General features: G+C 40.3%; 2 protein-coding genes across 2 annotated transcripts; one reads left to right on the top strand and one right to left on the bottom strand.

The window, feature by feature from the left end:
- Positions 1-840: 840 nt before the first annotated feature.
- On the bottom strand, positions 841-2,199 carry LOC125488934. The gene is made up of 2 exons (XM_048623007.1): positions 1,726-2,199; positions 841-1,126 (listed from the first exon to the last, which is right to left on the bottom strand). Exons 1-2 carry the CDS (start codon positions 1,883-1,885, stop codon positions 921-923), a joined length of 366 nt encoding a protein of 121 aa, XP_048478964.1. The 5' UTR covers positions 1,886-2,199; the 3' UTR covers positions 841-920.
- Positions 2,200-15,328: 13,129 nt separating this feature from the next.
- Positions 15,329-17,679, top strand: LOC105382308 (cytochrome b5-related protein). The gene is made up of 5 exons (XM_011552163.3): positions 15,329-15,651; positions 15,819-16,222; positions 16,337-16,525; positions 16,609-16,839; positions 17,183-17,679. Exons 1-5 carry the CDS (start codon positions 15,397-15,399, stop codon positions 17,466-17,468), a joined length of 1,365 nt encoding a protein of 454 aa, XP_011550465.3. The 5' UTR covers positions 15,329-15,396; the 3' UTR covers positions 17,469-17,679.
- Positions 17,680-27,847: the final 10,168 nt, after the last annotated feature.

Here is a 27,847-nt window from a genome sequence, read left to right as displayed (position 1 = left end):
TGAACAAAGGTTAACGTTTCGTTCATTGCGAGACTGCGCCCTATCTTTCGCGAAACAGTTTGTCTCCATATGACCGGGTTTTTTACAAAATTCGCATAACCTACCGTGAGGTTTAGCAACTGGCTTTGGATCGGGGGTAGAATCAAGTTTCTTTCTCTTAGGACACTGAAAGTTCTTATGACCCGCCTGTCCGCAGTGGAAACATTTTGATTCATTACGCTGATTAAAAGCTCTTTTCCTAACTAAGTGATTGCTGGAACCGCGTGTATCCTGCTTTTGTTGTACGGGTTTCGTATAGATGGCCAAAAACGACACTAAGTTATCAGGAGATAAATCTGCATTAGCAACGGCAGCTCGCACATGTGGTTCCGTTATTCCCCGGATGACTATGATGGGTGTTCCGTTTACATAGTCTAGTTGATGAAAATCATAAGATTTCAAAAAATCTCAAATATCTCAACCTAAGTGCTTCCGCCGGTTTTAGGCTTGATAAATTATCTTATAATACTCATATCTATCACCAAAAAAATCAATAGCTCATAACTCTTTACCAGCCTTATAAGACAACAGCCACAATAATACCTAATGATACTTCATCATCATTGGCCACGACATCTTGATCAGATGATAGTTGCAGCGTCAATCCATTCGATGGGAAGAGGTTTGTGCGCATCTTTTTCTATGGCTGTAGAGTCCGATTGCAGCTCGACACCTTCTGCCACAGAGATCGCAAGTGTAGCGTGAGTCTGCAGACGGTTCTTGAACTGCACGAAGTCTTTTCTGCCTCAAGCCATCGAGCCAGGCTTCGTCGTGGTGAGCTTTAGGTAGGTATAAAGAGAGCGGCGCCTCTCTGCGGCCTGCTTATATAGGCTCGGGTGGCGGTGGTGGTATGGATACGTCACACCGTATGCCGGTTTTCCTTACACGGCCTCTCCTGACACGGCCTCGTCCTCGATGGCCGCTTCCTGACTCGCTTCCGTGGGCAGCATGGGACCAGCAGGGACTCCACTGGACGCTTCCACTGAAGCACCGCTCGTTGATGGTCCATGCTCTGCAGTCGCTCTGTCGGTAGATGCAACTGCATCTCTTGATGATGCACCTCCCTGAGACTCGTTGCAGCCGTCATCTGTGTATGTGAGAAAACCACATGTTAGGCTTCAACAAATTCGTATTAGCCAAACACTCATCTCTTGCATTCCATCCAGTAATCACGTTCATTTCACGCACTGCATAAAACTTATAACGAAGACATGTGTGACTTCGTTCTTTCTTACATCCATACGTACTTCATTTTCATTCATCATTACTCCTATGAGACGTCTCAACAAATATTGCGCAAAAACTAAGACGAGAGCTATCCAACAATTTCATAACTCTGTCTTCTGCAGGGGCCTCACATGCTGCCATAAACAGACACGTGCTGCAACAGATAATCACATGACATGGTCATCTGTAATAACACTCAACCATAGGCCTCGTGTTCTGCTGGTCTATGTCGCCCAAATATGAGTAACATCTGCAAGCCAGTACCCATAGTATTTAACCTTCGCAACTCACTTTGCCACAGTTTTCAATACTTAGTTATGTGAAATGCTAAATAAGAAATTTATAGAGGTTAGAAGTAAATGGGGAGTTTTTTTTTTTAACTGAAATAAACTGATGACAACGTAAATTACGATTATGCGGCACGATACTAAGGATAACTGACTAAAATGACCATCTTACCCTCAAAGAAGGCAGCACAGCTCTCGAGACACCACTCTCCCTTCCACGGCACCATATACTCGGCCGCGGCTTGAGATGTCTTCCCGTAAGCACCGGAAAGGAGCTTCAATTCATAGCGTCCACTCGGTAAGGCCTTGAGAACCTTGTAGGGCCCTCTCATGCCAGGATCCAGCTTCCCTGTGGACTGGGAGAATTTGATGACGAACACCAAGTCATTCACATTAAAAACACGGGCTGGTGTCCGGTTCCGATTCACATATGAATCCTGCTGGGTTTGATTCTTCTTAAGAAGCTCACTAGCTCTGCTTCTGACAATCTCCCGCCAAGCTTGATAGTTTGGCCGAGACCCTTCTGCTGCCACATCCTTCACCAATGCTTGAATCACAGGGGTGGTTCCATCGGTCCCGATTAGCAAATTTAAAGCGGAAGCTTGCGTAGATTTTTGCTTAGTGATATTAAGTATAAGCTGTAGCTTACCAATCTTCCGCGCGCACTCATAGCCGGTTATCGTTTGCGCCGTATTTACGCACGAAGGTGTATACCTACCTAAAGTTAACCAATTTCCTGAGAATGCTGTGTATTTAAATAATAATGCCAAGAAAGATCGTCATAAATGAGTTTTTGACTTTTATACAAAATAAAATTGACGTACTAGACGAGTTAAGTATTGTGCAAATATGTGCGACAAACTTTACGGAGGCAGAGATCGAGACAGGTAAAACTACCTTATTTGACTGTCTTCCTGATGGTAACAGATGCGTTACTAGAAAGGGGGACGAAAAAAACAAGAAGAACATCAAGGATGTCATTAAGTTATTTCATGCGACGGCCCCCGAGCTGCAGCCGATCTTCGTGGCGCAGGACCTGAACCGACTGCCTCCCGTGTCGTTCGATCATGTGGACGTCACAAGGCTACTGAAAGACCTAGTTTTATTGAAAAATGAACTGCATAGTTTACGTAAAGGTAAATCCAACTTCGATAAAGAGGTAGCTCGTAGAATCCAACTCGGATGGGCAGCGTTCGGGAAATTACGACACATCTTCACTGAAAACATACCTCAGTGTCTGAAAACAAAAGTTTTCAATCAGTGCGTGTTGCCAGTGATGACTTACGGAGCCGAGACGTGGTGCTTCACCAAAGGGCTTATCCACAAGCTCAGAGCTGCTCAGCGTGCTATGGAAAGGGCTATGTTAGGCGTGTCCCTGCGAGATAGGATTCGTAATGAAGAAATCCGCAGGAGAACTAAAGTTACCGACATAGCCAAAAGGATTAGCACGCTGAAGTGGCAATGGGCTGGCCACGTAGCCCGCAGAGCCGACGACCGCTGGAGTAGAAAGGTTCTGGAGTGGAGACCCCGTGTCGGCAAACGGCGTGTCGGTCGCCCCCCAACCCGTTGGTCTGATGATCTGCGGAAGGTAGCGGGAAGCCGCTGGATGCAGATGGCGGGTGACCGTTTGGGGTGGCGATCGTTAGGAGAGGCCTATGTCCAGCAGTGGACTACGGAAGGCTGAGAGAGAGAGTTTACGTAATGACACGATCTCCAAGTCGGAGATGACATTATTTGAGACGAAAGTATACACGGATATAAATAATTTAAAATCTTATACGACTATGCCGGAAATGCAAACAGATACGCCCAATAGGCAGTACTCAAAACCTAGGCCTAGGCTACAACAACGGGAAGACTGTAAGACGAAATTAAATGAATCCACCAAAAATAATGTAAATAGCGGGCGGCTGTCGCAATCGTCACCGATAGCGAGTGCGGAGATAAGAGCGGAACCGGTCCACACGCCGACCTACCGCGACATCGCCCTGCGGCCCGCGCAGACGCAAGCGAAACCGACCCGTCGGACTGCTGTAAATAAACACGACGATAGCTTCATACTCGTTGAGCGTAAGAAGCGAAGCAAACCAAAAAACAGTAACATGATTGGTACCGCACAGATGTCTACTAAAATACAAGTAGCGGACATGACTTCGGCGATTTACGTTTCTAGACTTAAAAAGTCGAGTACTGTCGAGCACCTGAAGGAGCACATATCTGACATGGGCGAGCAATGCGTTAACGTCGAGTTACTGCAGCAGAAGCAAGAAACGAATTTTAATTCCTTTAAAGTCACTGTACCCCGTAGTAAATTAAATACCTACCTATCAGCAGAATTCTGGCCGGAGGGTGTCATGTACCGGAGGTTCCGTGAAGCGTCAGGGACAGCGAAGACAGCAAAATAATTTAATCATGGATACGTAGTACAATATCTAAAATCAAATTGGTATCTTTCAACTGCAAATACATCAAAAGGGCTCTTCCACATATCCGAGAACTGTGTGGGAGTTTTGATGTAATAGCATTGCAGGAGACGTGGCTTCTGCCTCACGAGCTCAATTTTATGAATGAAATTGACGATGATTTCAACAGTACAGCCAAATCATCGGTGGACACGTCAGCGGGAGTCCTTCGAGGAAGACCTTACGGCGGCGTGGCCCTCATGTGGCGCAAGTCTACATTTCCCGATGTATCGGTGATAGAATGCTCCAGTGATAGAGTGGCGGCGATTAAAATATGTGTTGATGGACGTTCGTTCATAGTGTTTTCTGTGTACATGCCTACCAACTGTGTTGATAATCTTCAGGACTTCTCGGACGTTCTGGGGAAAATAAGTGCAGTAATAGAGGACAATGATGTCGCTTCGGCGTTTATGCTCGGTGACTATAACGCCCACCCTGGCACATGCTTTGGTGATGAACTGTCGAGCTACTGCAGCGAGCAGACGTGGGAGTGCGCGGACATGAACCTGCTGGGCGCCGCCTCGGACACCTACACCTTCATCAGTGAGGCGAACGGCTCCCGGCGCTGGCTGGACCACTGCCTAACCACGCAGGCTGCCTGGACCACCGTCACCACCGCGTATGTCATGTATGACGTAACATGGTCAGACCATTTCCCTATATGTATTGAATGTGATATGTTTTGTGTTCCATCTGTGATAAAATTTAGTAATAAAATGAATTATAATATTGTATGGGGTGCTAGAGACTCTAGTCAGACTGATGTATTTTATAATTACTGTAAAAATAATTTTAAACTTATGAATTATAATGTTAATGACTGTATTGAATGTATAAACGGACCCTGTATGCATGATATAAAATGTATAGACAAATTTTATGCAGATATTGTGAGCATATTACAAAATGCAGCTATTGCTAGCGTGAGGCCGCGGTCCGCTGTACAGAGCGCTAATAAGAAAAATATTATAGGGTGGAATTATCACGTAAGGGAGTCCCATTCAGTAGCTAGATTGCATTTCCAGTGCTGGGTGGCGGCTGGCCGGCCGGTGGCAGGACCACTCTATGATGGCATGCGCGATAGTCGCCGGGAGTTCAAAAGTAAGCTACAATGGTGCCAGAAAAATGAGGATCAGATAAAAATGAATATTTTAGCTTTGCATCGAAAAGATAAAAACTTTTCAAAGTTTTGGAAAGCTACAAAAAAGCTGGAATATAAACAAAGTCTGCCAGTGTCCGTGGGAGGTCATCAAAACCCTACGGACATTGCTAATCTTTTTGCTCGCAGTTTCAAGGTCACCCCTCTGCTACCCTCAGGCCCCCCTGTGGCCTCGGCCTGCAGACGTCGTGTCCCGGCCGAGCAAGTGTTGCAGTTCAGCGTGCACGACGTGGCTCGCGCGGTGCGGCGCATGAAGCGAGGCAAGTCGCCGGGGCACGACGGGCTGAGCATTGAACATCTCATGTGTGCTGGTGATGCCCTCTTTCCCAGTCTATGTCAACTCTTTAATAAGTGTCTCAGATGTGGCTATCTTCCAGCACAGCTTATGAAGACTGTGGTCATCCCAGTACCCAAGAATAGGACGGGTGACCTTGGATCCTCGAGCAACTACCGGCCAATTTCACTGGGGACGGTGATAGGTAAGGTCCTGGAGCGGCTTCTGCAGCCTGCACTGGTGGGTAAGTTGCAGATTGATGATGCACAGTTTGGTTTCCGTCCCGGACTCTCAACGGACTCCGCAGTAATGAGCCTCAAGCACGCGGTCAACTATTATGTCCAGAGAGATACGTCGGTCTACGCCTGCTTCCTAGATCTGAGCAAGGCCTTTGATTTAGTAAATTACGACTCTCTGTGGCGTAAGTTGATGGACTCGGGAGTTTCGGCTTGTATTGTGGATCTGTTGAGATACTGGTACGGCAACCAAACAAATGCTGTGAGATGGGGCGACTCGACCTCTAGCGAATATAGGCTACACTCTTATTTACATCGATGACGTGCTTCTGATGAGCTCTGAAGTAGACGAGGGCATTGAGTTGTTGCGTAATGTTTTAAAAACACTTTCGGAGTCGGGATTCTCGATAAATCTTAGCAAATGTTCGTTCCTTACAACGCAAGTAGAGTATTTAGGACGCGTAATTAGTCAGGGTCAGGTACAGCCGAGTCCCCGTAAGGTAGAAGCATTAGTCAATTCACCAGTGCCAGGAAATGTAAAGCAAGTGAGACAATTCTTAGGCTTAGCTGGATACTTTAGACGGTACATCGAAGGGTACTCCACAAAAACGGCATGTATAGCGCATTTGACTAAAAAGAATGTTAAATTCTATTGGGGACCGGAACAGGAGAAGGTTAGGCAGGAGATAATTGGGATACTTACCAGCGCACCGATCCTTTCCATATTCGATCCCGCGTTACCTACAGAAGTCCATACAGACGCGAGTAGTGCGGGGTACGGGGCGGTTTTAATGCAGACCCATAAGGACTGTAGGAGAAGAGTCTCGGCTATTAGCCTATATTCCGAAGGGCCATAGGTTAAGTTTGCTTAGGTTGTTTCACGATGAGCATGACCACATCTGTGCTGATAAAACAATAGATCTTATATTGGTATGGCCCTTCGGAATATAGGCTAATAGCCGAGACTCTTCTCCTACAGGACTGTATTTGTAATAGAGAACGTCATTTTGATAAACATAACGTCGGCTATCTAACTTGCCCTCTTGGAGCTGTTGAACAAGGTCCTGAGTTTCACCATCGGCAGATTGCGCTATTTGTGCCCAATTGCGAGGTTTGGTTACTTGGTGAACATAGATTGGGGGGTTACGACTGAGGTAGTCGGCATGAGCCATCATAGAACCCTTTCGATATTCAATATCGAAAGTGAAGTCTTGCAAGTACACCCACCAACGGGCAACTCTAGGGAGGAGATCTTTCTTTCGCTCGGTGGACTTTAAGGCATTGCAGTCGGTAACGACTTTGAATTGGAGGCCAATTAAATAATGGCGAAAGTGTTGTAGGGCTTTCACGACTGCCAATGTCTCGAGCTCATATGAGTGGTAGCGACTTTCAGCTCCTTGGGTGACCTTACTGAAATAAGCCACAACTTTTTTCTTGCCGTCCTTATGGGTCTGCATTAAAACCGCCCCGTACCCCGCACTACTCGCGTCTGTATGGACTTCTGTAGGTAACGCGGGATCGAATATGGAAAGGATCGGTGCGCTGGTAAGTATCCCAATTATCTCCTGCCTAACCTTCTCCTGTTCCGGTCCCCAATAGAATTTAACATTCTTTTTAGTCAAATGCGCTATACATGCCGTTTTTGTGGAGTACCCTTCGATGTACCGTCTAAAGTATCCAGCTAAGCCTAAGAATTGTCTCACTTGCTTTACATTTCCTGGCACTGGTGAATTGACTAATGCTTCTACCTTACGGGGACTCGGCTGTACCTGACCCTGACTAATTACGCGTCCTAAATACTCTACTTGCGTTGTAAGGAACGAACATTTGCTAAGATTTATCGAGAATCCCGACTCCGAAAGTGTTTTTAGAACATTACGCAACAACTCAATGCCCTCGTCTACTTCAGAGCTCATCAGAAGCACGTCATCGATGTAAATAAGAGTGTAGCCTATATTCGCTAGAGGTCGAGTCGCCCCATCTCACAGCATTTGTTTGGTTGCCGTACCAGTATCTCAACAGATCCACAATACAAGCCGAAACTCCCGAGTCCATCAACTTACGCCACAGAGAGTCGTAATTTACTAAATCAAAGGCCTTGCTCAGATCTAGGAAGCAGGCGTAGACCGACGTATCTCTCTGGACATAATAGTTGACCGCGTGCTTGAGGCTCATTACTGCGGAGTCCGTTGAGAGTCCGGGACGGAAACCAAACTGTGCATCATCAATCTGCAACTTACCCACCAGTGCAGGCTGCAGAAGCCGCTCCAGGACCTTACCTATCACCGTCCCCAGTGAAATTGGCCGGTAGTTGCTCGAGGATCCAAGGTCACCCGTCCTATTCTTGGGTACTGGGATGACCACAGTCTTCATAAGCTGTGCTGGAAGATAGCCACATCTGAGACACTTATTAAAGAGTTGACATAGACTGGGAAAGAGGGCATCACCAGCACACATGAGATGTTCAATGCTCAGCCCGTCGTGCCCCGGCGACTTGCCTCGCTTCATGCGCCGCACCGCGCGAGCCACGTCGTGCACGCTGAACTGCAACACTTGCTCGGCCGGGACACGACGTCTGCAGGCCGAGGCCACAGGGGGGCCTGAGGGTAGCAGAGGGGTGACCTTGAAACTGCGAGCAAAAAGATTAGCAATGTCCGTAGGGTTTTGATGACCTCCCACGGACACTGGCAGACTTTGTTTATATTCCAGCTTTTTTGTAGCTTTCCAAAACTTTGAAAAGTTTTTATCTTTTCGATGCAAAGCTAAAATATTCATTTTTATCTGATCCTCATTTTTCTGGCACCATTGTAGCTTACTTTTGAACTCCCGGCGACTATCGCGCATGCCATCATAGAGTGGTCCTGCCACCGGCCGGCCAGCCGCCACCCAGCACTGGAAATGCAATCTAGCTACTGAATGGGACTCCCTTACGTGATAATTCCACCCTATAATATTTTTCTTATTAGCGCTCTGTACAGCGGACCGCGGCCTCACGCTAGCAATAGCTGCATTTTGTAATATGCTCACAATATCTGCATAAAATTTGTCTATACATTTTATATCATGCATACAAGGTCCGTTTATACATTCAATACAGTCATTAACATTATAATTCATAAGTTTAAAATTATTTTTACAGTAATTATAAAATACATCAGTCTGACTAGAGTCTCTAGCACCCCATACAATATTATAATTCATTTTATTACAAAATTTTATCACAGATGGAACACAAAACATATCACATTCAATACATATAGGGAAATGGTCTGACCATGTTACGTCATACATGACATACGCGGTGGTGACGGTGGTCCAGGCAGCCTGCGTGGTTAGGCAGTGGTCCAGCCAGCGCCGGGAGCCGTTCGCCTCACTGATGAAGGTGTAGGTGTCCGAGGCGGCGCCCAGCAGGTTCATGTCCGCGCACTCCCACGTCTGCTCGCTGCAGTAGCTCGACAGTTCATCACCAAAGCATGTGCCAGGGTGGGCGTTATAGTCACCGAGCATAAACGCCGAAGCGACATCATTGTCCTCTATTACTGCACTTATTTTCCCCAGAACGTCCGAGAAGTCCTGAAGATTATCAACACAGTTGGTAGGCATGTACACAGAAAACACTATGAACGAACGTCCATCAACACATATTTTAATCGCCGCCACTCTATCACTGGAGCATTCTATCACCGATACATCGGGAAATGTAGACTTGCGCCACATGAGGGCCACGCCGCCGTAAGGTCTTCCTCGAAGGACTCCCGCTGACGTGTCCACCGATGATTTGGCTGTACTGTTGAAATCATCGTCAATTTCATTCATAAAATTGAGCTCGTGAGGCAGAAGCCACGTCTCCTGCAATGCTATTACATCAAAACTCCCACACAGTTCTCGGATATGTGGAAGAGCCCTTTTGATGTATTTGCAGTTGAAAGATACCAATTTGATTTTAGATATTGTACTACGTATCCATGATTAAATTATTTTGCTGTCTTCGCTGTCCCTGACGCTTCACGGAACCTCCGGTACATGACACCCTCCGGCCAGAATTCTGCTGATAGGTAGGTATTTAATTTACTACGGGGTACAGTGACTTTAAAGGAATTAAAATTCGTTTCTTGCTTCTGCTGCAGTAACTCGACGTTAACGCATTGCTCGCCCATGTCAGATATGTGCTCCTTCAGGTGCTCGACAGTACTCGACTTTTTAAGTCTAGAAACGTAAATCGCCGAAGTCATGTCCGCTACTTGTATTTTAGTAGACATCTGTGCGGTACCAATCATGTTACTGTTTTTTGGTTTGCTTCGCTTCTTACGCTCAACGAGTATGAAGCTATCGTCGTGTTTATTTACAGCAGTCCGACGGGTCGGTTTCGCTTGCGTCTGCGCGGGCCGCAGGGCGATGTCGCGGTAGGTCGGCGTGTGGACCGGTTCCGCTCTTATCTCCGCACTCGCTATCGGTGACGATTGCGACAGCCGCCCGCTATTTACATTATTTTTGGTGGATTCATTTAATTTCGTCTTACAGTCTTCCCGTTGTTGTAGCCTAGGCCTAGGTTTTGAGTACTGCCTATTGGGCGTATCTGTTTGCATTTCCGGCATAGTCGTATAAGATTTTAAATTATTTATATCCGTGTATACTTTCGTCTCAAATAATGTCATCTCCGACTTGGAGATCGTGTCATTACGTAAACTCTCTCTCTCAGCCTTCCGTAGTCCACTGCTGGACATAGGCCTCTCCTAACGATCGCCACCCCAAACGGTCACCCGCCATCTGCATCCAGCGGCTTCCCGCTACCTTCCGCAGATCATCAGACCAACGGGTTGGGGGGCGACCGACACGCCGTTTGCCGACACGGGGTCTCCACTCCAGAACCTTTCTACTCCAGCGGTCGTCGGCTCTGCGGGCTACGTGGCCAGCCCATTGCCACTTCAGCGTGCTAATCCTTTTGGCTATGTCGGTAACTTTAGTTCTCCTGCGGATTTCTTCATTACGAATCCTATCTCGCAGGGACACGCCTAACATAGCCCTTTCCATAGCACGCTGAGCAGCTCTGAGCTTGTGGATAAGCCCTTTGGTGAAGCACCACGTCTCGGCTCCGTAAGTCATCACTGGCAACACGCACTGATTGAAAACTTTTGTTTTCAGACACTGAGGTATGTTTTCAGTGAAGATGTGTCGTAATTTCCCGAACGCTGCCCATCCGAGTTGGATTCTACGAGCTACCTCTTTATCGAAGTTGGATTTACCTTTACGTAAACTATGCAGTTCATTTTTCAATAAAACTAGGTCTTTCAGTAGCCTTGTGACGTCCACATGATCGAACGACACGGGAGGCAGTCGGTTCAGGTCCTGCGCCACGAAGATCGGCTGCAGCTCGGGGGCCGTCGCATGAAATAACTTAATGACATCCTTGATGTTCTTCTTGTTTTTTTCGTCCCCCTTTCTAGTAACGCATCTGTTACCATCAGGAAGACAGTCAAATAAGGTAGTTTTACCTGTCTCGATCTCTGCCTCCGTAAAGTTTGTCGCACATATTTGCACAATACTTAACTCGTCTAGTACGTCAATTTTATTTTGTATAAAAGTCAAAAACTCATTTATGACGATCTTTCTTGCCATTATTATTTAAATACACAGCATTCTCAGGAAATTGGTTAACTTTAGGTAGGTATACACCTTCGTGCGTAAATACGGCGCAAACGATAACCGGCTATGAGTGCGCGCGGAAGATTGGTAAGCTACAGCTTATACTTAATATCACTAAGCAAAAATCTACGCAAGCTTCCGCTTTAAATTTGCTAATCGGGACCGATGGAACCACCCCTGTGATTCAAGCATTGGTGAAGGATGTGGCAGCAGAAGGGTCTCGGCCAAACTATCAAGCTTGGCGGGAGATTGTCAGAAGCAGAGCTAGTGAGCTTCTTAAGAAGAATCAAACCCAGCAGGATTCATATGTGAATCGGAACCGGACACCAGCCCGTGTTTTTAATGTGAATGACTTGGTGTTCGTCATCAAATTCTCCCAGTCCACAGGGAAGCTGGATCCTGGCATGAGAGGGCCCTACAAGGTTTTCAAGGCCTTACCGAGTGGACGCTATGAATTGAAGCTCCTCTCCGGTGCTTACGGGAAGACATCTCAAGCCGCGGCCGAGTATATGGTGCCGTGGAAGGGAGAGTGGTGTCTCGAGAGCTGTGCTGCCTTCTTTGAGGGTAAGATGGTCATTTTAGTCAGTTATCCTTAGTATCGTGCCGCATAATCGTAATTTACGTTGTCATCAGTTTATTTCAGTTAAAAAAAAAAAACTCCCCATTTACTTCTAACCTCTATAAATTTCTTATTTAGCATTTCACATAACTAAGTATTGAAAACTGTGGCAAAGTGAGTTGCGAAGGTTAAATACTATGGGTACTGGCTTGCAGATGTTACTCATATTTGGGCGACATAGACCAGCAGAACACGAGGCCTATGGTTGAGTGTTATTACAGATGACCATGTCATGTGATTATCTGTTGCAGCACGTGTCTGTTTATGGCAGCATGTGAGGGGGCCCCTGCAGAAGACAGAGTTATGAAATTGTTGGATAGCTCTCGTCTTAGTTTTTGCGCAATATTTGTTGAGACGTCTCATAGGAGTAATGATGAATGAAAATGAAGTACGTATGGATGTAAGAAAGAACGAAGTCACACATGTCTTCGTTATAAGTTTTATGCAGTGCGTGAAATGAACGTGATTACTGGATGGAATGCAAGAGATGAGTGTTTGGCTAATACGGATTTGTTGAAGCCTAACATGTGGTTTTCTCACATACACAGATGATGGCTGCAACGAGTCTCAGGGAGGTGCATCATCAAGAGATGCAGTTGCATCTACCGACAGAGCGACTGCAGAGCATGGACCATCAACGAGCGGTGCTTCAGTGGAAGCGTCCAGTGGAGTCCCTGCTGGTCCCATGCTGCCCACGGAAGCGAGTCAGGAAGCGGCCATCGAGGACGAGGCCGTGTCAGGAGAGGCCGTGTAAGGAAAACCGGCATACGGTGTGACGTATCCATACCACCACCGCCACCCGAGCCTATATAAGCAGGCCGCAGAGAGGCGCCCCCCTCTTTCCCGCGCCAGCTCTCAAGGCGTGAACATCGGAGTTAGGTAGTGGTGATCGACGCGATTTGTGAGGTTGTACTTTTCTTGTTTATTATTTCTTCTATTATTGTGTACTTGTGTAATTTGCAATTGTTAATAAGTGTAAGACAGTGATTTTGTTCCCATGTCAGATATTTTCGTTTGTAAATAAATTCAAATAAAGGTTATGTGTTTTTAGGTTAATGAAATTTGTTTTTTTTAATCAATCAATTAGCTAGTCTCTAAAATATAATTTACAAAGAGTTTACAAAATGACGGACTTATACGTGATTTATTTCTTTCCGCATTAAGTTTGTTTTTTCACTTCTATCGTTGTCCTTTATCTAAATTTTTTATCTGATTGAAATTCAGCTCATCAGTTGCGGAAATGTTTCTCCTCTACAATCACCATTTCAAATTGGATCTACATTCTGTAATTAAGCAGAAAGTTTGGTGCTATTCTAATGAATATTGGATGAAAAAGCCACTTGGATTCGTCGAATGCTGGTTTTAATAGTGTTTTTTTTTGTTGTTGTAAAACGAAGCAAGTACTTATTTTATTGATAAATATATTTTTTCATTTATTATCCTACTTATTTAGCCTTACCTTTCTATTGTGTGTGTGTGCTTATAGTACATAATATGAGCATTACAACGGAACAGTATAAGTTTGATTAGTAATGTTCACACAAATGATTGTTATTTGAATCTAATATTTTTTTACCAACAGCTATACTATACTACGGAAGTACTTATATGTACCTACTAACACTAAGTAATGTTATGATAATCTCCGTTACGGATTCGTACATAAACAAGAATGGCTTCTAAGCCCGGTATTTGTGAAACTACGGAGCAAAGCGGTAGGAAAAAGTAGCTGTAATAAATCGGATTCTTTCGAGAAGTGGCTTAGCCAGCCTACCCGCGGCCGGGTAGAATACCTCCGGAACTTAAAAGGAAATTGTCCTACAAATGCTTATGTAAGTTAAGGTAAAATTCTCATAATGCGTTGGTTGTATTATTTAACGTAAATATAGGTTAATCTAATTTGAGGTTCAAACATTATAATTTTTTTTTTCACTAATTTCCAAAAGTTGTTCTGAATTACTGCTCACGTCACCCCCTTCGACTTACTATATCACTTTTGCAACACCCTATATACAGATACTTATTTTAGTGTCCCTTGTATAAGAAAATACGTAACATTTACATATAATAACAACCTGAAATAAAGCAATATTCCCCATAGCCAGAACTAAACTTTTTTATGACATAATTTTATAGCTGCTGACAAAACTTTTCTGCAATAGACTCTTATATCACAGTTGTAATGGAGCCGTGGTCGTGGCTACAGGGTGAAACAGCATCCACCTCCAATTAGTTCGTCTGGTATGGAGAAACGCATCAAAGAGGCAAGCCTGAAAACTCAGTGAGGTGTAATAGTGAATGGGGGTGAACTACGAATGCTTGTACTGATTTGTCATAGTGCCGTGCGGCTTGCACTCGGCAGGTGTAGGTAGTGAGTTAGTGACAAAAATATCGACTTGCACGTTTCTGCACCCAATTTTTGATTGCATACTAAGTTCCTATGTACCCAACTAATAACTTGAAAAAATAGATAAGGGGGTAATTGAGACACTCGCTCCCAACCCACGGCTCATCCCACCAATTTTGTTTAACTGATTCTGCCTAGTGGAATAATTAGTGGAGTAAAATTGTTATTTATTAGCAACTTATACCTACTTATAATTTAACTCTATCGTATTATGTTGACCTTTCACCCTCGATCTAGATATTGTAAACAATGTTATCACTTATCAGCTGTGGCGCCTGAAATGGCTTTCTATTCTTGATAAAAACTGTATGGAAATTTATGTACACTAAAAGGGAAATTACCGGCCGATGACAAGCCAATTACTGCATGACTAAAGGTCTTCGCACATTATAACAACTCACCGGCGACTCGACTCTATGCTAGACATTGATATTTAAGCCCTGTGTCATATGTTCAAGATTTAATTTCAAAAAATGATTATAAATAAAGTAGTGTACAACGAGTGGCCTACGCATCGTACACTAAATGTCTAGAAAAACTAAAGGAGTGTGAGTAGAGTTGCTGCCGCGTTGGCGTGGAGTTGTTATAATGTGCAAAGACCTTAAAGGAGTGTGAGTAGAGTTGCTGCCGCGTTGGCGAGGAGTTATTATAATGTGCGAAGACCTTACAGTCATGACCGATCAAAGTAGATAATTATACATAATATACAGCTCTGCCTACCCAACAGATTAAAAGAAATGCCAGTTTATAGATTACACCAACTGGTGATCATCCAGAGTGATCTACGTAACTGAATATAGATTTATGGGATCTACTGTACTTAATGGTGCATTCCCTAAACTCTGTGATTTGAAACAATAAACAACATTTGTAACAAATTGATAATAATACCAATCCGATACGATGCAATGACAACTGATAATGAGAGCGCAAATGTCATGAGCTTGATAGTCGAAAAGTAAACAAACATAATATTATTATCTTGAAACGACACTTTTCGTGTCGTCCATTAGTAGTTCTTTGGACGTAGGAGACTGGGCACAATGGCTCCTAGAGAGAATGATTATTTAGAAGAGGCTCATAGAAGAGCGGTGGCAAAGAAGACCCATGTGAGTTTCCCGCAGCTGAAGTACCCGTCTCTTCGCGATGAAGGCCCGAGGGACCCAGTACAGTGGCTTGCAGGGAAGGCCATGGATGATGGGGCTGAGGGACTGTGGAGGGTGCGGGACGGCATCTATGACCTCACCGACTTCATACATAGACATCCTGGTGGCGCGGAGTGGCTGGAGCTTTCCAAGGTAAAAGCATGTGCAAATTAATAGTAGAATCGTATGTTTATTTATTATCTTCTCATCATACTTAATTACAATTAACAATTCTCTTGAGTCAACCAGCTTTTCTTTGTTTTAATGGATAACAAAACTAACTTCTCAACGATGATGATAACCAAATGTTCCATTTCTAGGGTACAGATATTACCGAAGCATTTGAAGTGCACCACTTGAGTGAAAGTGTAGAGACGCTGTTACAAAAATTTTACGTGCGGGAAGCAAAGACACCAAGAAATTCCCCTTTCACTTTTAAAGAGGATGGCTTCTACAAAACACTGAAACGTGATGTTGTAGCTGAATTAAAGAAGTTACCGAAGAGTTACAATAGAGAAACAGATATGATAACTGATGGGTTGCTGGTGACATGTTTTGTTACCGCTGCTTTGTCTTGTTGGTTCAGCAGTCCTTGGTTGGTCTGGGCGAGTTATCTTATCTCTTCTGTTTCGTTAGCATGGCTGACGGTGGCGTCACATAATTACATCCACCGTAAAACCAACTGGAGGATGTATTGTTTTAACTTTAGCATGTGGTCTTACAGGTGAGATTACATATTTTCCTTTGCTTAGTAAAAAATAATTGATAGTCCTTATTTTTTTGGTAAAAAGAGAACACAGCAAATTAATAATATTGATTTTGGTTATTTTCTTTGCAGAGACTTCAGAGTTTCTCATGCTCTCTCTCATCACCTGTTTCCCAATACGTTGATGGACTTGGAAGTGAGTGCATTCGAGCCGCTAGTGTGGTGGAACCCTCGCAGGGACAAACCTTTCCACGCCAAGTTCTCCTTCCTGATAGAGTTGGCTTACTTCCCTTTGGCATTCTTAGTCAATTTTGCAAAAAGGTAAGCTTTCTGATTAACGGAGTAAAAAAAAACCATTAGCTGAATATGACGATGGAATTTAATTCAATTATTTGATTTTACAGGTTTGCCTCTAACTTCACTCGCGAGGGTTTCTTCCAGAAGCACTACAGATGGCATGATGGCATCGGCTTTATCTTGCCCTTGTGGATGTACCTGGTCAGTGGCTGCAGCGCCTATGAAGCCGTCGTCACGTGGCTCTGGATCGTCTGCACCGCTAGTTTTGTCTTCTTCAGCATCGGGTCTAATGCTGCTCATCACCATCCCAAGATCTTTAAAGATGGAGATCAAGTCCGGTACCTGGTTTAAATTATACTTACTAATCTTCACAATTCGACTTTTCCTAAGAAGGCCATTCACTATGAAGATTGATTAATGAATTAAATTTATTTTGACAAAATGGTGCTTTAACCCTAATCCTTCGGGTAGCTTGAAAACATCTGACAGTCGGGTTGCCCACTTACCTAACAACTCTCTCAGCACAAGCTTACGTCTTGTGTTTGGGTCCACCAACCCGAACGACGCCAGCGTGGTGGACTTGGCCCAATACCCTTCCTTCATTGGAAGCGGACCCGTGCTCCAGCAGTGGGGACGTGATGGGTCGTGATGAAGATTTTAACAAAATCCTATATTTTTCAGAGATGTGACACCAGACTGGGGTATGCACGAGCTAGAGGCCGTCATGGATCGTACCGATGTCAATGGAAACCATTTCACAGTGATGACATTCTTCGGCCATCACGCTCTTCACCACTTGTTTCCCACCGTGGACCACGGGGCCTTGGAGTACCTGTACCCAGTACTTTATAAGAACTGCAAGAAGTTCCGGGGCAATTTCCGTTTGACCTCGTCTCTTGATCTGTTCATTGGACAACTCCAGCAGTGCGTCAAGACTGAGCCTAATGTGTTGAAAGATGATGAATGAGAAGAATAATGGTTTCAAATGATCGCTTTTTGAAATTAATCAAAAACTGTTGTTCAAAATCTATATTAAATTTATTTTATTAAGTAATCAAAAGGGTTTTCATTAGTGAAATAGTGAATTTTATACACCTATTTGGCATATAAAATAATTTCGATTAACTATGGCACCGAAAGAAGAATTTGCCTTGGCAACTTAAAGGTTCAAATAACCATACTTAAAAACATTTATAATAACGAGTTAACGAGTGTGGATAACCCAGTACTTACGTCACGATTGTTTGTTGTTAAACTTAAAATATGTTTATTTAAGTATACGATAATGCTGATGAACTTTACATGATACGCTTTGTAATTTGTCACCACATACATAAGTAATATTATATGAGCTCGTTCATAAATTTTTCCCCCTCTTTTAATATTCAAGCATCATGATGCGGATGAAATTATAAGTGCCAATTTCTCCATAGTGCGTTAGAGCATAATCAGGGACTTTTGACACATTTGCCATGAATTTAATTTTGAAAAATTTGACGTATAATTTATTAATTTTTCCCTTGTTACGATCTAACCGACTATGGAGAAGTTGGAGCTAATTCTATTATAACCTAACCAAAGTTAATTTTTTAAATTTTATTTTTTCGTTGAAAACCTCCAACTAATAGTTGCATCATTTTTGAATGGCTAAGCCGACTTTGATAAAATATTTCATAATAATACTCGAGGTAATACATTACCCATCACTCTGAAAACAAATCGAAAATCGTTTCAGCCGTTCCGAAGCTACGCTACCAAATAAAGATACACAGACACCTTAAACTTATATATTAACATCCCTCTTTTTCCGTTTGGTGTAAAAATTGCACTGACTAGACAAAAATAAACTTTTAGGTATTTTGTCTGGTTTGGCGTTGATTCCATTTCCCTTAAATTGAGTTTCTCGATTCCAATTTGCCTGCGTGAATTATACGAGTTGCTGCCGAGCCCAGCCCCATCGGATCAAGTTTTCATAACTCTACCTTACATTAGATATATAAACTCTGTGCAGTAAAAGTAAGATAAGTACATATAAGATGATTTATATACATATTTACGAAATAGTTCAATCAAAGACATAAAGTTAACTATGTCTTTTTGCCAAAGTTTTTGCTCCCATATGTTTGAATTACGAAGAAATGTTACTTTTCTACACATACAACTAATCATAGCAAATGCCAGGAATTGCTTCAAAATCTTACGCGTATTAACATGATCATAATATAATATACTTCATAAGATTTTCAACTATAAGAAGTCCTTATAAATATAAGCACAAGCATTGCCAGAAATGCATCATAAAATTTTATTGTTTTGGCCGTAGCACAATCTTGATTCTGCAGGCAAAGGAGTACAACTTTATCGTAAGATACACAAAATACATTAATATTATTGAATACATATTATAATGGCGACCGAATGGCGTAGTGGTTAGTGACCCTGACTACTGAGCCGATGGTCCCGGGTTCGATTCCCGGCTGGGGCAGATATTTGTTTAAACACAGATATTTGTTCTCGGGTCTTGGATGTGCCCGTAAAATGGCAATAGGCTCGCCCCCTATAAAAGTGGGTGCAGAATGCACCTCTGCTTACCCCGCAAGGGAGTACATTAGTACAAGGCGTGAGTGCGTGTTTTTTTTTTACATATTATAGTTTTAATAAATATTTACACACACATAATCTAATCATATACCGTATTAAGGTAACGCGTCCCTATTTTGAGTATAGCACAACATATTTAAAGTAAGAGAAAAGTCTTTTTTGGCTTTATTTTCAATATCTTAGGCGGTCGGTGACGGTTTCATGGCATCGCAGCGTTACCGTTCGTTAGTAAACGTTTCTCCTTTCAATTCTGTTGTTTGACCATCGATCGCGTACTACAAATTCTCTGTTGTTTAGGTAACGCTGACTCAGCATGAAAACAACACAACCTACATAATATAATGTTGGTCACCCGTGGTGACCAACGTTGCAAAATGGTCACTGTTATTATTGCGTTACTATCCCTGAATCCGCGTTATTCTACGTTGCGTTATTATGACGCGCCACTGACAGGCGACTTTATAGGCAAGTGCTTAAAATTTGGTCACCACAAAATTAATAGCAAAACATACAAAGAATAAATACTTATAAACTAGGAGCGATGAACAATAGGCGGCCTTATCGCTAAGAGCGATCTCTTACAGCCAACATTTGTGGTGAAATATTAGCATGAAACAAGTCGGTATAGAGAAATGCCTTAGAGTCTGTGTGAAACTAAGTGCGACTTCGTAAATAACATAAATTGTCAGCCTCCGACATTCCGTAATCCCGACTAGGAACGCCCCATTAACTCCTAAGCAAATTAGTCAAGTGCTGGAATCTTCGTCGCCCCTTCAACTTAATAATTCAACTCGTTATTTAAACCGGACATTTCTATTATTAACATTATTAAATGGTCATAATAAATAACCTCCTCTCGTCATGTCACTGAGTAAATACCTATGTAAGATGTAGACAGAATATTTTTGACAGTATAAAACCAAAATTATCAGAATCAAAATTTATGAGTTGTATGGCTTGCAATACTTTTTCTTCCTAATGTTTTCCAACTTTCCAATGGTAAGAACTTGATAAAAATAATAAAAATGTATAATATGAGTAAGAGTAGTTAGTAATAGGCTTGTGAGTAAAGTTGAGATGCCATCATTTGTCGGCACGGTTTAAAGGATAAAAGCTGATTATTATTCCGATGTTGCACACGTTGTAAATAGATGCGGCGGAACCCACCCGACAAACTTTACTGCTAGTTATAGACTGACACACTGCAAAATTGCCCTCCGAACGTGTTAAGTATTGGGTTTTGTTGTTGGTGTTTGATTATACATATAAGTACATGCAATGTATTAAGGCCCGTAAAATGCTATAACAATTTACGGGGGGCTTATAACTTAAAACGATTAGGTCTGTATGATAATTGGACCAGGATTTTAAGACTCTTTGGAGTCACCAAAACATAAGTAGGTACTTATCTAAATTTTAAACATAATTATGAAAGTGAAGTAATTAATAACAAACTTTTAATAAAATATGCTTCGAGTCTGTAAATGAGATAAAAAATGAATGTGTTACCCTGTTAAAGGATAATTTAGATAACTATGTTATAACTTCAAAACATTTCACATGCGTAATGGCGTTACATTGAACGCACCCTTGACGAGCGGTGAGTCAATTTCACGCGCTCTTTGAACTAAATAACGATGTTCTTTCACCCTTTTTATCAAGTCAAATAAATCCTTTGAAAATAACCTCAGGTGATCCCTAACCAGCTTGTAATGTACTGTTTGCATATATGCTTAGTACTGGTATATCGTACTTACCAAAATGATTTTTTATAGTATTGGATAAAAAAGATTTAAAAGTTGGTCCATAATTAAAGTTTTATTTTATTTTATTTTAATTTTAATTTATTGCATGGAAAACCAACAGCTTTATACTAATAACAAGTTAATCTTATTTAAACATAAATAGACGAAAAGCTAATTATAGGTTTTCGCATATGGAGACGATATAACAATAACAACACATACTCACCTAATAATAAATTCTACTGAGATTATACTTATGCTACTTATTTATTTGGTATCTATTACGTACTAAAGTTAGTTATAATATGTTTTCTAATAGAACATAAACTGCCGCTAAAGAGGTCCACACTATTACTATTACACATCTGGTTAAAAGTATTACTAGCTCTTACTAAGAATGAATTTTGTCTGTAGTTGCTGTTACATTGAGGAATACTAAGAAGCGGTCTGTTACGCGTTCTTCGCCACGGAACTCTTAAACCAAGTTTACCTAGCAGATCCGGACAGTCAACGTAACCTCGAAATATTTTAATTAAATAAATTATATCGCTGATATCCCTTCTTAATTTAAGAGGAAGCAAGTGAAGTTTTATACATTTACATTCGTAACTTGAATCAATAAGTTTGAATTTAAAGCCGAGATACCTAATAAACCTTTTTTGGATACGTTCGAGTCTGTCGATATAAATATCATACTGGGGATTCCAGATCTGGGAAGCATACTCAAGGTGGCTTCGGACATAGGCGCAGTATAATATTTTAACTGTCTTCATGCATTTGAACGGGCGAGAAGAACGTATTAAGAAACCGAGGGCCTTAGAAGCTTTTGTGATTATGCTATCGATATGTGAATCAAAAAGAAGCTTACTATCATGCACTACACCAAGGTCTCTAATTTCTGATACGCTTGTAAGGCTCTGATTCTGAAGCATGTACGTACTCATATGTTTGTTGCGTTTTCGAGTGAATGAGATGTGAAAACATTTATCTACATTGATGTCGAGTTTATTATTGAGGCAGTACACACTAAGTCGATCTAGATCATCCTGCAGGAGTTCCTCATCAATTGAGTTATTAACAGCTTTGAAAATTTTCATGTCATCAGCAAACATTAGATATTCGGAATTACGAAAGCAATCATTGATGTCATTTATAAATATAATAAATAGAAGGGGCCCCAGAAGAGATCCTTGCGGAACACCAGATGGAATGTTTATCCACGAGGATGTAAAGCCATTTAAAACAACTGCTTGAGATCTTCCCGTGACATAAGATTGGAACCAGGAGAGCAATGCACCGTTAACACCTATTCTACTCAACTTTTTTAATAATAAACTATGGTCTATACGATCAAATGCTTTACTATAGTCAGTGTAAATAACATCTACCTGACTACCACCATCCATTTTCTCGGTGACAAAGTCATTGAATAACGCAAGATTAGAGACAGTAGATCGCCCTTTTAAGAACCCGTGTTGCATGGGGCTGAAAGAAGATTTAATACAACTATATAATTGGGTATAGACTAATCGCTCAAGTACCTTAGCCAGAAGACAGAGCTTAGATATTGGCCTGTAATTGTCAATCTTATGTTTACTGCCCTTTTTATGTATAGGAGATATAAAAGCACGTTTCCAATTTACAGGCATAGTACCTTCAGATAATATCTTCTTGAAAATTACAGATCTTATCTTCTTGAAAGTTGCACAGTATGTACTTACATTGGCTTGGAAACAGGAAAGTCACAGATAAAACTCCACCCTGTATTAAATAAATATTAATGTACTTAACAACAAAGCAAAAATTCGTTATTTCTATCACGCGTAGGTACAGGGAAATGCCATCTATGCCTGTTATTCTCCACTCAGCGCCCACACGCGGTTTCATATCAAAAGTCAATAAAAACATTTGAAATGCCAGCGACAAATTAAACTCAAACGAAAAGTTGCAAATCGGAAACCTGTCGGAAACTTCCCCCTTTGAAAATAGATTCGGAGTGGAAAAAAGTTGGTGAATTCTAAAAATAATAATACTGTTAAAGCTCAAATGTCTGTGCCGTGCTGTCTTAAATAATTTCTCAAAGAAAGGAGCGCAAAATTTAAAAGGAAAAAGTAGTGTGTTGAAACGATACCGAAAAGTAAATGATTCTGGAGTGCTGAAATTTGATTAAACGGGAAAGTGTTTCAAAGTAATTTTCACTCTTTGTGGTAAAGATTTACCTTTAAAATTTCGGGGAACCGCACAGCCTGACTTGTAGTATACAAGGGAGAGTGGCATTGAACAAGAAAGGGCTATTTCGGCTTACCTATGTCTTGTTACCACAACTTTTTGAAATAAACAGAAAATTAAGAACGAATCCTGCAACACTCAGTCGATTTATTTGTACAAATATTTGAAATATTTGAATTTCCGTTCCTTTTTAACTGAAAAAAAATGTTCTTTGGTGTTGTTTTTTAATTGATTAAGTAACCATTAAAACTGTTGGTATTTCTCGATGTTTGAGTTGATTGAACAGAGATTCAGCTGGATTTTATAGAGAGCACGGTACAAGTGTAAATAAAATGAGCTGTGGACGAGGCAGCCCTCTGCAATCGCAGCTCGCGTCCCTCGGGGGTGCTTCGTTGTAGATTTACCGCCCACACTCGCAAGTAATGCACGCTTAATTAAGATAAAATTATGTACGTGTGTCTCACTTCGTCTCTTTAATTGACTTTTTAATGCGTTTTTACGAGTTGCCCAAATGGTTTATGTACGTGACGGCCGGTTTATTGCTGCGTAGTATCAGCTCTACTGGGTGTTTTAAATACATTCATTTCAGTCCTGCTTACTTAGAGAAATTATAAATACGGTGTCAGTAAGAAGAAGTGGTGATAGATTGATAATAAAAGCCAAATTAAAAAGAAAATAGAACGCATCTGGCATCGCTGTGATGTTGCAGAAAAGGCATTTTCCTACATAAGCCACCATTACATTTTCTGAACTCGAAGGCTGGTAAGTTTGGTCTGTCAGACATTGTATATATTATATCCCTAATTAGGGATTCAGGTCCATCACAATCTGCAATCTCGTTAATTTACCCGTAGCTTAAATCCACACACTCTAGATTTTCTAGAGTCTATAAATAATAATGATCTAAATTTCCATATGCACGCGCTATTTTTGTAAACAGAATAGATAAGAGGAGCGCAGTGCACGCTGCGAATGTAAATACGGCTATCCGATATTGGAATGCTGCGCCTCTATAACAATTTATTGTAGCAAAGTTGGTGCATTGGCGACATACAAATACAGAGATCCCGGAGCGATAAAATTGTGCATTTTACTATGCAATGGCTACTTCACAAATTGCTCTTTAAGGGAAACGGAGTGGAACTTTCATTTTCTAGTGCATTCTGCTGTGGAATTGAGAGGTTTCTGCGTTTTCAGTACGTGGTTTTTAACAAAGAGTCGATATGTAGTAAGTTAGCACGTGTGGGACACCCTCCAGTGAGATGCATTATCATCTTAGAATAGATATATCGGTAATATTTGTATGAAGGCTTAGGACAGAGTGCCATATCAGTCGTTTGAGAAAAATATTCCAATAATGATTTTTAGCTCTTCACGGTGAGTGATATCACATACTTAGGTATTTTTTTCCGACTGCACACATTTTAACGTGCCTGTGTCTGTGGAAATTACAGAAACTAAACAAAGTACTTACCTACTTAAGTACATTGTTTTTGTTTGCGTGAAAGGTAACATCTATTATATTTATATTCTATTCTGAGAGGGGGCGAACTTCCTGTACGTGGCTCTCTCGAGTGGAACCTTTGTACATATCCCCTTGATTTCAGCTTAGCCAGCCTAGCTCCCGAGTAAACTTTAGTAGCAAGCCTGGGTGTTGCAATAGCTGAAGGGAACATCAAAAACCGATATTTTTATTTATGTGTATTCTGATTGTACTACTTACAGGAGAACTTTTTTCGGTGGCTTTCGTGAAAAATAATACTTACACCTCATGGTTTTGTTGTATTACTAGATAATACAAGGTGTTATAATTATGTAAAATGCTTTCTGTAAAGTCTTTCCTAAAATTCGGTCCAATTATTCTACATTTTGCGCAACGGTTTTCCATTTTTTTAAATACACTTTTTTACTTATTTGATTCCAAAAAGACAGTAATAGTTTTTTAAATCAAAATAAAATATGAACTTTTGAATAAAAATGCACTAAAGATGCACTCCAGATGTATATATTTTTAGCAAGGACTTTATATTATATATAGTATATACAAAGTCCTTGATTTTTAGTCATAGTCTTCGATCATAATTATACAGGGTGGCCCAAAGAGTGACGTCCAAAGGAAAATGTTTGATTCCTTAGGTCAAGGGGTAGCCAAATCACCCCCATGTATGTTCAGCAATTTTTAGTAGTTTAGGAGTTATGATTTTTTTTCCTAATTTTCTACGAAAATCGACCTCAGTGGATTAATTATGTTTTATTATTTTTTGGATAACTTTTTTAAAGCATTTTTTATTTTTGTGTCATCCTCTTAAGTTGTTATTTTCACCATAAAAGTTTCAGCTTCCTAGCTGTAATGTAAGTTAGTTATTTTTTTATCGAAAGTTCGAATTATATCATCGAGCTAGACTGCTCTGAATTTTTAACTTGAAATTAAAAATTGAAAAAGACATTCTCATGGTCCCTTATTAATTTTAAAAACTCCGCAAGGTTCCAAAATTACATAAAAATAAAAATAAACTATTGCTTAATACGGTATTATTTGCAGAAAAAAGCCTTCAAAGGTACCTGGGTGGAAATTACCTAATTAGTAAATTGTTTCAGAAAGTTGAAATATTCCTGTTATGTCATCACTAAGGACTAATTAAGTTAGAAAATGTATCAAATTAAAGGGAAAATTAAATTATTTACTTTTTTTAAAATTTAAGTTACATTTTTGAATTAAAATTCTTAGAAAAATGTTTTAGTCTGAGTAGTAAGATTTATGAGATAATTTTATTATTAATAATAAGTAAATAAACTCTAATAATTATTTTACACATTTACTCACAATAAATTTTCAAAATGGCGACCTCCCATAGCAATACACAACCTACATCTACGCAAGAAATTTTCTTTAAGTCGCCTATACGCTTCTCTGTTTCATTCAGATGTAACTTTTTGACAGATGTCACATTTTTGAGAAAAGGTACTTTTTTACATGTTTAACCTTTTGACAAATGTCATATTTTTTACATTTGTAACTTTTTCGACTTAAAGAAAATTTCTTGCGTAGATGTAGGTGGTGTATTGCTATGGGAGGTCGCCATTTTGAAAATTTATTGTGAGTAAATGTGTAAAAAAATTATTAGAGTTTATTTACTTATTATTAATAATAAAATTATCTCATAAATCTTACTACTCAGACTAAAACATTTTTCTAAGAATTTTAATTCAAAAATGTAACTTAAATTTAAAAAAAAGTAAATAATTTAATTTTCCCTTTAATTTGATACATTTTCTAACTTAATTAGTCCTTAGTAATGACATAACAGGAATATTTCAACTTTCTGAAACAATTTACTAATTAGGTAATTTCCACCCAGGTACCTTTGAAGGCTTTTTTCTGCAAATAATACCCTATTAAGCAATAGTTTATTTTTATTTTTATGTAATTTTGGAACCTTGCGGAGTTTTTAAAATTAATAAGGGACCATGAGAATATCTTTTTCAATTTTTAATTTCAAGTAGAAAATTCAGAGCAGTCTAGCTCGATGATATAATTCGAACTTTCGATAAAAAAATAACTAACTTACATTACAGCTAGGAAGCTGAAACTTTTATGGTTAAAAGAACAACTTAAGATGATGACACAAAAATAAAAAATGCTTTAAAAAAGTTATCCAAAAAATAATAAAACATAATTAATCCACTGAGGTCGATTTTCGTAGAAAATTAGGAAAAAAAATCATAACTCCTAAACTACTAAAAATTGCTGAACATACATGGGTGATTTGGCTACCCCTTGACCTAAGGAATCAAACATTTTCCTTTGGACGTCACTCTTTGGGCCACCCTGTATACCCGTCATAGTTGACTCCACATAGAGTTGAAAATATTTTGAGCGTACATAATGAAGAGGCTAAATTATAAATGACAATATAGGTAGTCAAAGTCATATTGAAAATATAGGTACACTAACTACGTCTCTATCGGGTTGTTTTAAATGTACCTACAATCTTCCGTTTTTGACAAGCTAGAGTAAACAGCAGGATGATTATCACCTCTGTTAGAAATCAGTACTGAAAAATTAAGAAAAACATTTCGTAGTTTTTCAGGCGACACAAAAGACTTAGCGAAATAATTTTCGCAGGAAAAAACCGAGGGAAACCCTTTTAACGGCACCCTGAGACCCTTCCCGTTAGTTGCGAAGTCAAGAAAGCCTGTTTGGTATTTATACTAGCTACAATACCTACATCAAATTATTATTGAATAAGATGAAGTATATATATTATATTATGGAATCAGTAGGTTAAAAAAAATAAGTTTTCATTTTCAAGCAAGTCAGAAACAAAGTATTTTTTTCTGCTTTTTAAATGTTTACTCCTATTTTATATATTTTTACAAGCAGTATAATAAATACTACAATAGATGGAAAATAGCTTCAAATAACACTCTGTACTTTTGCATTATAGATACTCTACTTTACATCTCCAAGTGTATGCTTAGTGCTTTCATGCAAAATGTGCAAAAGCATTCTCATCATTTCAGCCAAACAACTACTCAGGCGAATGCAGGTTCAAATATTTTACTGGGCTTTGTTAAGATATGAATTTTACAAGAACACAAACAATATAACAGTAATATAACAGTCATAAGTACCCAACAGTAATATTATAAGTACGTAATATAGTTTATATAACACATCATAGCCAAATAACAGCCTATTTATGATTTCTAATAAACAAAATAATTTATAAAAAGATAAGCATAATTTAGGTACAGTCAAATTATAAAG

This window comes from Plutella xylostella, chromosome 9 (assembly GCF_932276165.1).
Source record: "Plutella xylostella chromosome 9, ilPluXylo3.1, whole genome shotgun sequence".
Taxonomy (NCBI): domain Eukaryota; kingdom Metazoa; phylum Arthropoda; class Insecta; order Lepidoptera; family Plutellidae; genus Plutella; species Plutella xylostella.
Note: the sequence above shows the minus strand (reverse complement) of the source record. Positions and strands in the feature narration are given on the sequence as shown.